At 40.8% G+C, this 13046-nt stretch overlaps 1 protein-coding gene across 6 annotated transcripts in view; it reads right to left on the reverse strand.

Moving 5' to 3' along the window:
* Positions 1-139: 139 nt before the first annotated feature.
* The window catches only part of LOC115052648 (protein furry homolog), a 46962-nt gene continuing 34055 nt past the window's right edge, over positions 140-13046 (reverse strand). For 4 of the 6 annotated variants that reach the window (XM_029516897.1, XM_029516893.1, XM_029516891.1 and 1 more), the window contains exons 40-62: positions 12706-12904; positions 12183-12304; positions 11889-12076; positions 11227-11321; positions 10565-11145; positions 10259-10356; positions 10002-10172; positions 9733-9873; positions 9008-9187; positions 8100-8264; positions 7836-7910; positions 7565-7735; positions 7337-7345; positions 5786-5986; positions 5204-5347; positions 4190-4344; positions 3901-4108; positions 3415-3564; positions 3223-3321; positions 3040-3123; positions 1964-2074; positions 1655-1860; positions 140-1571 (exon numbers count right to left, since the gene is read on the reverse strand). In XM_029516897.1, the coding sequence (XP_029372757.1) occupies positions 1313-1571; positions 1655-1860; positions 1964-2074; positions 3040-3123; positions 3223-3321; positions 3415-3564; positions 3901-4108; positions 4190-4344; positions 5204-5347; positions 5786-5986; positions 7337-7345; positions 7565-7735; positions 7836-7910; positions 8100-8264; positions 9008-9187; positions 9733-9873; positions 10002-10172; positions 10259-10356; positions 10565-11145; positions 11227-11321; positions 11889-12076; positions 12183-12304; positions 12706-12904 (3812 nt within the window). In that variant the 3' untranslated portion in view covers positions 140-1312. Of the gene's footprint in view, positions 1572-1654; positions 1861-1963; positions 2075-3039; positions 3124-3222; positions 3322-3414; positions 3565-3900; positions 4109-4176; positions 4345-5185; positions 5348-5785; positions 5987-7336; positions 7346-7564; positions 7736-7835; positions 7911-8099; positions 8265-9007; positions 9188-9732; positions 9874-10001; positions 10173-10258; positions 10357-10564; positions 11146-11224; positions 11322-11888; positions 12077-12182; positions 12305-12705; positions 12905-13046 lie in introns of all 6 variants that reach the window. The other 2 variants (XM_029516894.1, XM_029516896.1) reach the window with 2 other exon arrangements.

A 13046-nucleotide genomic window follows, 5' to 3' on the forward strand; every position in this document is an offset into this window, starting at 1 on the left:
AAAATAAGAGTCCCAGCGAGTATAGTCGAGTCTTGCGTTTTAAATTGAGGTACAGTAACTATTCATACCTATTACGATTAATACACTAATGATAATAACACTAATAATGAGAGTAATAACACAAATCACAACACGAAAGCACAGTTAAGAAATGTTTTATTTTAAAAAGTTTTATTTTTATTGTTACATAAGTGTACAGAACACCAAAAGTACAGTACATTGCAAAGGCAGTAGTATTTACAAGGCAAGAGGCTACATTAACAGTTCCTGTGGAAGCTTTGCAATTTTTTTCCTTTTTTTAATCTACATGCAACTCAAATTGTAAGTTCATAAAAATACCATCTTATGAGTTTGAGCAAAGCCCCCATTGCACTATGTACAATTAATCCGTTAAAATAGTTTTCTGTATTTATTCATAAACATTGCTATTACATGTTATAGTACATGGACTTTGCAAGCTTGGCAGGTTTAACAGATGGAACAAAATATTTATTTTTTCTATAAATCTAGTCTGATCTGATAAAAGTATGTCTTTCTCTTGCAAATAATATAAATAATTTACCTAATTGCTAAAAGCTGCACAGTTAAAAGGTACAGTAAGATATTTTAAGTAACAGATAACCCACATAGAAGAATGTAGGTTTGGGAGACATTACAGTAGATTTGCAGCAGGTGAAAGTAGTTTCTGTGAACAACTTATATAACTCAGCATCCATATTACCATCTATGATGGTAGCCAGGTTTAAATTCACACACTCGAGCACCTACACACAACTCACACAAACGCACACCCACACAAAAGACCCACTACTTGAACCAAGTAATGAAGCCTCCCTTTTTCTTTACTTACAACATTCATGTATTCCAATGCTGTGATATTCAAATACATTCTTTCGGGATACAGTAAAGGTCTTCCACTTCCATGAAGGATTGCACATTTTCCCTTGACAATTAAAACAACATAACTGAAAGAGAATCACTTAGCTTTGGTATGTCATTTGTTAAATGTGAAAATTGTGACCTCAGTAGCGAGTGGTCGCTTTGTGAACATTTCTATTATTAGTGCAATAAAAGCCTAACTTCCTTTAGATCAGCAAAGAAACAACAGTATTGCTGCACGTCTGAGGATCTGACTTCATGACATTCTGATGGACTCTGAGCAAGAAGAGTAGGAGGTGTTTGGTCTTTCCCAAGAGAGAGCAGAATGCTTGTTACCCTCTGAGATGATAGCAGAAACCCTACATGGGACCAGAATCTAGGCATAGCGCATGGTACTGTGCAGGAATGGGTGTCAAACGCAGCCAGACCACCATCAAAGAGTTGAGCCTGAAACCCTGGAGTCTGGGAGGAAAGCTGTGATGGCTCGGTAGCCCCGGGCTCGTCTGATCATGTCCCGAATTTCTCCATTCAGTTCCATCAGCTTGACCGAAATTTCTGTCAGGTCCTGCTTGGAGCCCACCATGGCAAAAGTTCCCGTTTGACCCAATGTTTGATGTCTAAAGATGATATTCAGTAAGGTCTGGGTCTCATCCTCTGAGTGGCTGCCAAAGATGTCATTAGGCCAAATTGTTCTGCAGTGAAAAAAGAAGGTTATTTCTTTTACTGGAGCGAATCATTGGCACAAAAAATTGCAATTTTTTTTAGGGACACTCACCTGCACTCACGAATGTAGCGGATGGCTGCTGGAAACTCCTTGTCATTCAGACACTCCAGGATGGCTTGCACAGCAGCCTCAGAGGAATTAAAGGTGGGTTCCAAGCAGGAACTGTCACGGGCAGCAATCTCATCATTTGTCACTGAGGCTGCTGCTACCCTCAAGTTGCTCTTCAACTCATTTAGCTCTCTGGACCTGTTTGTCAGCTAAAGGTTGAGAGGGATTAGTATTTTTATGGAGGGACATGGATTAAATGATGGGTGCCATCATTCTGAAAACAGAAAATAAGAAAATGCATGATGTGCCTACCTTGGGAATAGAGCTTATTTCATGGACTTGTTCAATCAGCTTACAGTAGGACTGAAAAAGCAGCAACAGCTGAAAGTGGAGTTTGTAGAGTCTTTGACAGAGCTCCAGTTGCTGGGAATAGGGGGAAAAAGGATAGTTGTTGGGAAAAGGCCTTTTAATATTTATTGCTCTATTCTTACAGAGTTCTGCTGTTAGTGGATAATACACAAATCTAACTGCGGTGGAACGACTTACAGTTAAATAGAGGACTGAACAAGTGCTCAAATAGGATTATGTAAAGTTGTGCAAAGTACAGTAAAGTTTAGTTTTTAAAATAGAAAGGTCAACTCAAACACTAAAAAGAGAAACAAGCTGTATCCAACTTACAGCCAGAAATTCCATTTGCTACAAAGCAAGCGTGTTAAAGGACAGAAAGTGAGGAAAACAGAGAATCAAAAGAACATGCAATTCCTCATTATGTTTACTTGAAAGTGGATAAGACGTATTAGCATAGCTAGTTTTATCTGCACGCACAGAGGAGGGAAAGTAAGGATTGATGTATATGTAAATTTCAACTTAAAAGAGAACCAGTAGTTGCCATGAATTAATCACAAAAGGTAAGTGAAACTAGCCAAGCAAATTAACAGTTTCTCCTGTTAATTAGCACAAATGCACTCACTTTGGTGGGAAGTTCTTAGCTATAAAGGATCAGGTTTGAACAGCAAAACAGCCAATGTTTTGCTATTTCTTTTCCTCACTTATAAAGTGAGTGTATTGTTTACGTTTAGATTAAATGCAACTTAGGAAAACTTGCTCCCATGCCCAGCCGAGTTGAAAATGATCACAATGCACACTGGACATGAGATAATCAATGTGACGTGCAGCAGCTGAAGATTGTTCGAAACTTGACATTTACATAGTGTGAGAAAATTAGAGGTAACACTCACAGATCTACAGAATCACACAGTAATCGTAGCGCAGAAAGTACAGTATGAAAGGTCAGTTGAAATAGCATCCTTAGTATTTTGAATTTCTTTTTTAAATCTTTGTCAATGAATATTACATATCAGAGATATTCCTTAAAATTAAGGCTTTACCTTTTCCTCATGTTCCACTGGTTGACATGTTATCATAGTGCCCCCAGCACTCCTTGGAAAAGTGGCCTTACAGTTGCTCAACCACTGTGAGTAACAAAGACAGGAGAAATGCAATGTCAAAAAACTTAGTTACAATATCCAGGTGATATTCAATATGGAAAGCACAACATTTAATCTCCTTACGGTGACAGCAGCATCCTTTTTGTTGTTGTAGGTGTCAAGGTACTCTTGAATTTCCAACACGCTGAATTTCATTTTTTCCAGGAGTCCATAAGACATAATCTGTAAAAATTAAAACTTAGTTCGAATTTGTTCAAGTACCATTTAAAAGATATTTAAACACTGTTCGAAACAATAAAAGGTAATGCTACTCACCGTGCTTGCATCAATAAACAGCGTTGGACACTCAGAGCAGGATGTCAGCATCTGAGAAGACCTCAGAAACTTTGATCCTAATCCCCTCAGTCCATCACCGAGGTAACTCACAGCATCACAGGTCAGGGAACAGAATTTGGTCTGGATACTCTGCAAAGCAAGGCACAAAAAAACAGGCAGTGTATGATACTGTCAAAATCACTCCTCCATCATTTAAAGTGCAACATTCTGTCATTATTTAGCTTTTTGGTGGAAGGCTGTCCTGTCAGCTTTGGTCAGTGAACTGATTAACGTCTAATTAATGGCTCTCAAAAGGTTTTCAAGCTGAAAGAATCTGCTCTCTGCTTGTTATTAATCAGAGCTCTTGAGAAAGGTTAATCAGCCAGATATCTAATCCTGTTACCCTTTCAGTTTAATTAATCAGTCTGACCAGCCCCATTGTCAATATCATTTATGGATAGTGGCTCCAAGGCCAAGCTGTATTACCTGAAATAGTGTGGAAAACACATGAAAAGTGTAGACGGCACAAGATCCATCTGAGTCAGACACAAATTGGTTGATGTGGCTTCGCCAGGCCTCCTCTGCATCATCGCATGCTGCTGGCTGGAAAGCTGCTAGAATGGCAGAGAAGAAGGGTGACGGAGGTGGGGAAGAACGGGACTCCAGCAATTCATCTCTCTCCTCGTCTGTGAGACTGAGCAGACATAAAGTTGTGTTAAGAGCGATGATATTTTTGTATGACTATATAATTATTGAAAAAACTGTGAGCATGTACCTGGGTAAGCAGCTGTCCAGTTCTCTGTAATCACTGTGAAGCATGTCCATGGTCAAACTGTCACCACAGTGAAATTCAGGGTGTAGTTCACTGATTGACAGAGAGACGTCATCCTCGTGGACATTGGTGTCTTCATCTTCTTGTGACACCTCATGCTGAAAGAAAGCAAGAAGTATGCACACTTTTTTAATGTTTGCCTAAAAATGACTATATTCTAGAACTAAAAATGAAGCAGCGTGCATTAAAAGGTTATTATTTACTGTAATGTGTTCCCTGTGTTACACTTCATTATCAAACATCAAACATAATGTGGGTAAAATGGACACACTAACCTTGTCATGGGACCCTATGGACACTCCTTGCTGTGCTTTCTTTAATTTGGTCAATTTGGTGTGCATAAATTATGCCAGATTATTTGAATTGATTGGAAAGCTTTTAACTGAACCAGCACTGTGGCACTGTACATTCAGGTTTTGGGACAGGCAATGTGTAAACCTTTATTGTCCTCTCACATGCCAAGAGTTTTTAGCTGTTGCATAGAGCCACCCAGACAGAAGCATTAGGTATACACATTGCCTTAAAAATAAATAAATTAAAAAAAAAAAAACAGACGGAGAAAGGGAGACTTTTGTTTTCTATGACTGGCTAAAACCCCACTAACATCTCCAGATGACCCCTCGCAACAATAAGGTACAAACTAGCCCACAGCCCAAAGCATGATGGACTGCCTGCTTGCAGGTTTTAGGTCATTCTCCATTAGCATGCAACTACTGAAATATAAAGAAAACACCATCATGCTCTATTCTGAAGAGAAGAAATATGGACAGGTCGCAGTGCAACAAAACAACATTTAACATGGATTGAACCCAAAGCACATATGACACCTAAGACTTTTAATGAAAGTGATGCAAGGGACAGCCTCTATTTAGCAAAGTTAGTAAAGAACTCTAGTATGGAGCTGCGATAGGCATTAGTAGTTCCCAGAATCTCAGACACTCTGAAGCCCTTATTCACCCGCTGCTTCGAGTCCTCTGGAAGCTGGACCTCGAAACTGGGATGTTTGGTGTTCAGAGGAGTTGAACCGGCTGAAGTTGAATCAAAAAAGGCAGAGGAAGATTCCATGTTACTGATTTCAGCTGTTGGAGAAAGGTTGACAATCTGGAAAGAGACAAGATAAAATTTTTGGTAAAAGAGAACACTGGATTAAAAATGGCTAAATGTTCAACATTTCTGGATTGTTTGCAAGTATTGACAGTGGCCGAGCGGCTGACAAATAAGGGACAAGAGGAGTGAGATGACAGCTGCGTGGACATTTCTCATTGCACCACTGATTGACAGTGATGGGTTGACCAAACTGCAACCAGACTGGTTTGCTATTTTTAGGGTTTTGTAAGTTTGGCTGGGAGGAGGACACTTGAAGAAAAGCTATGGGGCAAATAATGGATGCAAAATGTAAATGTGTTCAGATATAATTTCTTTGATAGATTTGAATGATTTTTGAAAATGATGCTTGGAAAATGGTACTTGGCTCAAGCAGCTAAGTTTTCCCTGTATTATGACTTGAAATTGTCGGCATAGAAACACAAATGGACTTACAAGCTGAGAGTTGGAGAGAATCTGGCTGGTGGTGAGGGACTCTTCCTCAGATGATTCGTCTGAGTCATCATGGGCGATCTTGCTGAGGCTGGGCATGCTGCTGGACAGCTGGCTCTCCTCAAGGGGCTGAAGGTCGATTCGGTCCAGACTGTCCATGGAGCGTCTTCGCACCCCCCAGTTGAAGTTGTCCATAGTCTCTCCCTGTAACAGGGAAGGCCTTAAGTGGCAGTTCCTGCCTAACCCAAATACACTTTCTGCTTAAGAAACATTCACACAACCATGCAGTGCAGGTTCAGAAGGTAGTCACTGGCAGTTTTTCCACTTAAACCTATGAGTGGAAGGACTACTGTGTTCTGAGTCCATCAGTGTTTCCTCACACAGACATTACTAAAGCTACGACCAAAACACCCATGAAAGTGGAGGGAAAGTATCAGAGAAAACCATTTAACCCCTGAGTCTGCCTTTTTCTACTTTAAAATGAAGTTTGACTTTTGAACTAGACATGAGCCAAAGATATCAGCAAAACAAAGGAGACTTCATGCCGGGATTGGCTTGGTACCTTCTGTTGATGGCAAGAAATGCCCTAACTTTAGTCCAGTTTAGTCCATCTTAATTTACAAAACTGTCTGAGTGGCACTTGACCAAAGTAGAGCTTTTGGTTTTCTGTTCAAATTTCAAAGGTAAACAGGAAAATCAGTGTATGCACTTTTGCATTTATTTTTGGGATTAGTGTGATAGGAATACCAAAAACAGGAAATGAACACTGTTTCTTCTTCTGTGTCTCTAACAAAAACAAGCCACTCATTTCATGGGTTAAGTACAGCACACAAGAATAAAATCTCAAAGCATATACCGTAATTTCTGGACTATAGAGCGCACCTGAATATAGGAATATGAGAGCATATGGCAGGAATTATGTTACACCGAAAGAATTCACTTTTTCCCCCCAAATCGATCGACTTTAACTTGAAAGCTGCATTATATGCATTGCTTTGTGCGTTTTCCATGATAAGGGTGTTTGCATGAAGCGCAAAATAAATGACTGATCTGAATAATTTTGTGTGGGTGCATTGAATTTAATTCGAAAAATTTCATTGGTCCACTGTGACCTGCTTAGTAATTTCATTGGTCTGATGTGACGCTAAATGTATTGGCGGCATGAAGCTTGTTACCCGTAAAAATCCATAAAATAGCCACATTGTTGTTTAAGCTGCAGGGTTCAAAGCATGTGAAAAAAGCAGCGGTTTATAATCCGGAAATTATGGTACATTTGTACTATGTCATATTGAATATCATAGTAAAGTATTGTAACTGATATTTTTTCTCTCAGTAACCAGATAAAACAATTTAAAGTCTACAAATACATATCTAATATCAAATCATGCATTTAACTATTTCACTCTGGTAGTACTGTATTTCTTTCTTTAAGTCCAATAACACAGCAGAATCAGTTTTGTAAACTTCGTGGCATGCATACACATTTGCTAAAAAAAAAAAAAAAAAACTAAAGCAAACACATAGCAAGTAGAAGTGTGACATGACTAAACTTACCTGTAACTCCTAGATAGCAAGGACAGAAAAAAAACACAAAAGGAAGCTCATTACACAGAGCAGGCAGAACTGATCCAAATACAGGTTTAAAGAGAAAATACTCAGGCATCTGCTGTTGCTTCAGCTTTACAGGTTTGACCTTACACTCATCCAAGATAGGGGGGCGATAAGAAGTAAGATAGACAATATTCTTCATTGTTTTCAAACTCCTCCTGTCCTGAGACTCACCTCTCCATCTTCAAGCTCAACATCCAGGAAGTCAAAGTCTCTAAAGACTCTAAATTGCTGCTCTGATGTGGTATCATCCATGTTGTCTGGTTCCCGGGTCCCATCGTCAGATGACACCAGACTGGGCTGGTGCTCCATTAGGTCCAGCTCCCCACAGCTGGAAAAGATCACCTACAGAAAGATACAAAGATGAAAAAAAAAAAAAAAAATGTGAAAAAGGACTGACAGGTTATTGTTGAATAACATGTTGCCGTGTTGTGTAATATCTTACTGAAGGATTTTTTGTGAGTCCCACTTCTTGCCCACACAAAGACAATACGCGCACCAGTTTTTCCCGAGTTCTTTTCTGTAGAGAAATATTTTGAGCAAATTTTAAGCATCACGATTCAGTTTCACTTGAACTGCATTACAGTCCCATTTTCAAATGGTAAATCCAGACACAGCGCACCTTTTCCAGCTGTACATGGGGTAACAATAACAATTGCTCATAACCTTATAAACATAATTCTGAGAAGGAGTAAACAGAGGTGTTCACCTGTGAAGACTGAGGCCTCTTCCAACTGACCGGCACCAGGACGTTGTTGGACGTGGATCCAGAGGAGGTAGAGGAGGTGCTACGGGTCACTGCTGTAGTCCTGCTCTTCACATCTTGGCCTGGAGAGCGCTGAAGGTCATCATAACGCCGGCCAATCACTGGTGTCTAACAACAGACACAAAGAAATGTGTGTGCAGACTGAGACTGTGATGAGTCAATGTGAAAGTGCGAGGAAGATAAGATCCGTCTCTGCTTTGCCACTCCATGACTCTTGCAGCTCCTGCTGCATCTAGACTTTGGCAGGTCCAAGACGAGGGCAAAGATTTGAAGCTTCATCAGTGTTCAGAGTTTTTATGCCACTTGGCTTTATGAATGCTCAAAGTAGTTGAGGAAAAATAAACTTCCATTTCCTTTCCTTTATCCCCCAGTCTAAAAATATTTGGATATTTTAAGATGTATCAGTGGCTTGTCCAGTGTGTCTCAAGTTTAAATAACCATACTGCTGGCTGTCCACTTGAACTCACAGAGTCCCACACAAAGGACGGCAGCAGAGCGCTGACATCATTTCCGGCCATTCATGAGCAACACAAATAGCTCCCTGTTCAGTTCCCACTAATGCACCACTCTATCTTTGACATCACTTTTCAAGCTCTGTACTGCATGGCTAATTATGTTTACCTTTCCAGCTTCCAAGCTAATCTCAAGAGATTTGGTCAAGAAGAAATATCAGCATTAAGGAAGGGGAAGAAATGTTTCCTTTCCAAAAAGCTTTAAAAGATTCCACGAAGGCTCAACGGGCACCACACCCTGGAAAATACAGGAAAAAATATACTGCCAAACATACAAGCAAGCTGCAGGGACTTTCACACTAAGAGCCTTTACACAGAGTAAAAAAGAACGTCTCTAACCTCAGATATATCAAAGTGAAAATCCAGGGTTTTCCCAGGCAAGGCCTTGGAGGAGCGATCCCAGACTCGGCTGATGTCCTCGTAGGAGAGGTCACTTTGTGGGGCTGAAGGCTGCACCAAACTTGCCGACCGAGAAACCACCAGCTTCAGAATATTCAGTGCTTCTCTCCAATGGACGGTCTACACTCACAGAAAAACACACAGCAGTTCAGCCATACCATTAGGGAACAAAAACAACACAACTTCATGTTTCTTAAAGAAACAGACACATATGCCTCTTTGTGGGGTTAAATGTACTTCTATATTTGGAGACAGAGGTGTTCTGGCAGATACCTGACAGTAGGAAGCTGAAGGAAAAGAAATTCAGTATGAGAGTAAGCAGAGGGCCAGCCTACAGCAGAGAGGCAGACTGTTTATAGTTTGGGTGTGTCTACAAAGTTAGTGCACACACTACAGTTTTTTTTTCCCTCTTTTTCTCCCATGAACAGGAGCAGGGAACACTAGACTTACTCAGACCATGATGCCTAAAGATTTCCACTGATCACATCACATCTAATGTCCAAATCACTTTCCATCTTCCCTTACAAGCTCTGTGAAAGTTACCATAGAAATATCCTAAAAATACAAACTAAAAATGTATATCCGGAAAGGAATACTGTCACATAATATATAAACTAACAACCTGAAGCTTGACAGTGTGAAGGGGTTAATGTTTATTTATTCACCTGGACAAATTTCTCAATTGTCTTGAGCACTTCCATGTTGAATGGTTTGGCTTGAATTCCACTCAGGTCCATGTGACTCAGGAGGCTGTAGATGATCTGTAAAAGGGTCTGCTGCATACCGGGGAGGCCCTTCTCCAACAGCTATTACAAAAGAACAAAATGCTTTTCATTAACTTAACGCCTATTCAGTAGTTGTGATGTTAAGAGTTTAACTTTCAACCCATATACTGCCATTCAGGAAACATGCTGGCTGATGTGGCTGCACAAACCTCTGCCATGTAGGTGACCAGGCTGAGGGCGATATCTGAGAAGGCCTCGTGAAGATATCGACACACCACATTGACCCATGAGAAGCAGTCCCGTGTGTAGGAGCGCGTCTTATACAGAGTCATGACATGAGCGAGGTTGGAGAGCTTGGCATTCTTCTCCTCAAGGCATACCTACACGCAGAGAGTGAGTTAGCCTTAAGCATATGCATAAATGTCTTTGGGAGAAAGTGAGGACAGAAACAGGACTCGGGGCATACCTGGGCTATTTTCTCAGCAACATCTTGACAGAACTGTGTAGGATTGTCAAAGTTCTGCACAAGATGAGGCAGTAGGCAGAGGACATTCAAGGGGAAGCCTGGAGCATGTCAAAGAGAAATTCTTTCAATATTTCACATGCAAAACCAAAAAAAAAAAAAAAAAAAAAACTTAAGGTATTTGTTAAATTTATATGGACAATTGTTGTTTTTGTGCATGATTTTAAAGCACTGGCACAAAATAGGAGCAGACAGGCTCTAAAATCCAAAAATGTCGACCTCTCTGGTCCTTACAAATCCAGAGTTTACCTATTGCTTGTGATGTGTCTACAACAGGCACTCTCGACACAGGTGTGAGCTGGCAGAAGAGCTGAAGTGTGAGGTCAGTGGTGGAGGCTGAGGTGAAGCCTTTCAGCAGCTGCTGCTGGAGCCCGCTGAAGCTGCTCCATTTGAGCTGGCTCTGCAGTTTCTCCAGCTTCTCCCTGTTCTCCTGTTTGTCAAGGGACATGTGGCCCAGCAGTTTATTCAACAGCCTCAAAGACATCTGATACTCAAACTCAAAGTCCGACTCCATCAGGGACACAGCCACCCAGAAGATGGTGGCCAACAGGTTGCTGGGGTGGTTAATACTGGTCGGGTCTGTGATGTTGTCTTTGGATGAGGACAAGCTGCGCGTCTTGGCTAACAAAACCTGCTGTTCACAGGCTTGAATACGATCCAGCGTCGCACTGCGTGGTGGATCGGACCACCTGTCTGCTTCTCCAAACTTCTTGGGGACAGATGAGCTCCTTTGATGTCTGCTCCTCTCTTCTCTTCTGAGATTGAGCTGCCCTGTGCTCTTCCTGTTGGACAGCAGCTTGAAACTAGTGAGGAAATCTGGAGATGAGGCTCTGGAATTAAACGAAGCAATAAAACTTAGTGTTTTCACAGTCAAAATTCCTTCTTTTTACATACAGGTAGGAGACACACACCTTGTCAAAATAGCCATGAGGTCACTGTTTTTCAGACATTCAGCCAAGTTATCCACCACAGATTCCAGTGTGAGTAAGACCTCCATCACATAGCCCTGGGAGAGGAAGACACAGCTGCAGTTTTATTGTTCTTCTTGAATCATTTTAAATAAACACCAAACATTTAACTGCTGGGAAAAAACATTACAATTGGAGCCACGTCCTTCCTAAGAAAGAGGTTGTGTTCCCAGCCTGCTTTAGTTGTCTACAACTTATAAGCTCTCTGCCTTCAAAATTTCTTCTAAAAAAATCAAGTAACAGATGGACATGGCCCATGAATCAGGGATCAGGGACTTCAATGATGAACTAGGAATTCTGCCATCGTGATCATTAGTTTTAATACTGTGTTCATGTCCTCATAAGAAGGTCAGGCATTTTGGGCATCAGAGTAATCTGTTAAAAAAAAAGAAAAAGAAAAGAACCAGAGAATTTATGTTTTTGTATTTTATTTCTTAGGCTCTTTTTCAGTTGCAGATTCCCTCAGTTTTTGTTTTGCCAAACACTTCTGTAAATTGCACTTCTCATGGGAAGTCCTTGGTGATAAGGATGCAATGAAGAAATCCCCACAACAGTAATGCTTTCATATGCTCACATGCTCACACACGATGCAGACATACACTGACCTGGACTTCTTCTCCATGTTCACCGACGACTTCCACCAGCCTTGAGAGCAGGTCAGACACAGCGTGGGCTGAGATGGGCTGACGAAGGGCTCGAAACACTTGGAAGGAGCGGCCAGCATAGTGACGTGATGAACTGCACAAGGCTGTCTGCAGTGCCACGTCACTGAGCTGCTGCTCCAGGTGGAAATCTAACGAAGACAGGGAGAGAAGTATGCATATGAAATTAGAATCATTTCAGAAAAATTTTGTTTTAAATTGATAACTCCCTAATAACTGATTACTCTGTACTGTTACCTGACTTGGTCTCTTTGAAGACAGAGATCACATGACGGAGAAAGTTTGTCAGCTGCCCAGTGCTTTTTGAAATTTGATTCTTTGGTGAAATGTCTTCGTGGCACCACAGTGGCCCATGTGCTCTAGAAAACAACAGTTTCAAAGTAACTGACAACACCTTATAGATTCTATGGAGAAGTCTGCAATAGTAAAGTCAGAAAATTATCTTTGTAAGATGACAAAATTTGACTTTAATTTCCAATTTGCAGAATTAGTCATGGTGAATACCAGCCGCATTATGACTTAAAATCAAATTGTTTACAAAAATCTATTGCAGTAAGCATCCAGCACAACTAGGTGGTGATCTACATAAAGAAATAGGAGGAGGATGAGCGTATCAGAAAGGGATTTCTAACTCTAACTCATTTTATGTTTTGTCTGTATGACATTTAATTTATAAACAAACCAACAAACATCACATTCTGTACTGTACATCCCAGAAAAGATTCTGGCTGGATGTTGATCTAGATGTTAACATCGGTACCTCGTGGATAAAAACTCAATGAGCTTGTTAGTCTTCTCATCCATTTTATTTGGGGTCACAAGTTCCTCCACCTCCTGTGAGATCTCAGGCAAGTTGTTGCTGCTGCCCCCAAGGCTCAGACTGGATGATGTAGAGGAAGAATTCAGACCAGAGTCTGGTACAGGAGAAGCTTGACAGTCCCGCAGAAAGTCGACACCTCCTGGACAGAACAGAGGAAAGGTGTGCGATCAGAAAGAAGTCACACCACTTCATTTTGGATATTTGATTGCACCCTAATTGCAACATGAAGCTGGAAGATGGAAGTTAACTGATGCACTGAGTTGTTTCTTTGTCTGGAATTT

This window comes from Echeneis naucrates, chromosome 13, assembly GCF_900963305.1.
Source record: "Echeneis naucrates chromosome 13, fEcheNa1.1, whole genome shotgun sequence".
In the NCBI taxonomy this organism is placed as follows: Eukaryota; Metazoa; Chordata; class Actinopteri; order Carangiformes; family Echeneidae; genus Echeneis; species Echeneis naucrates.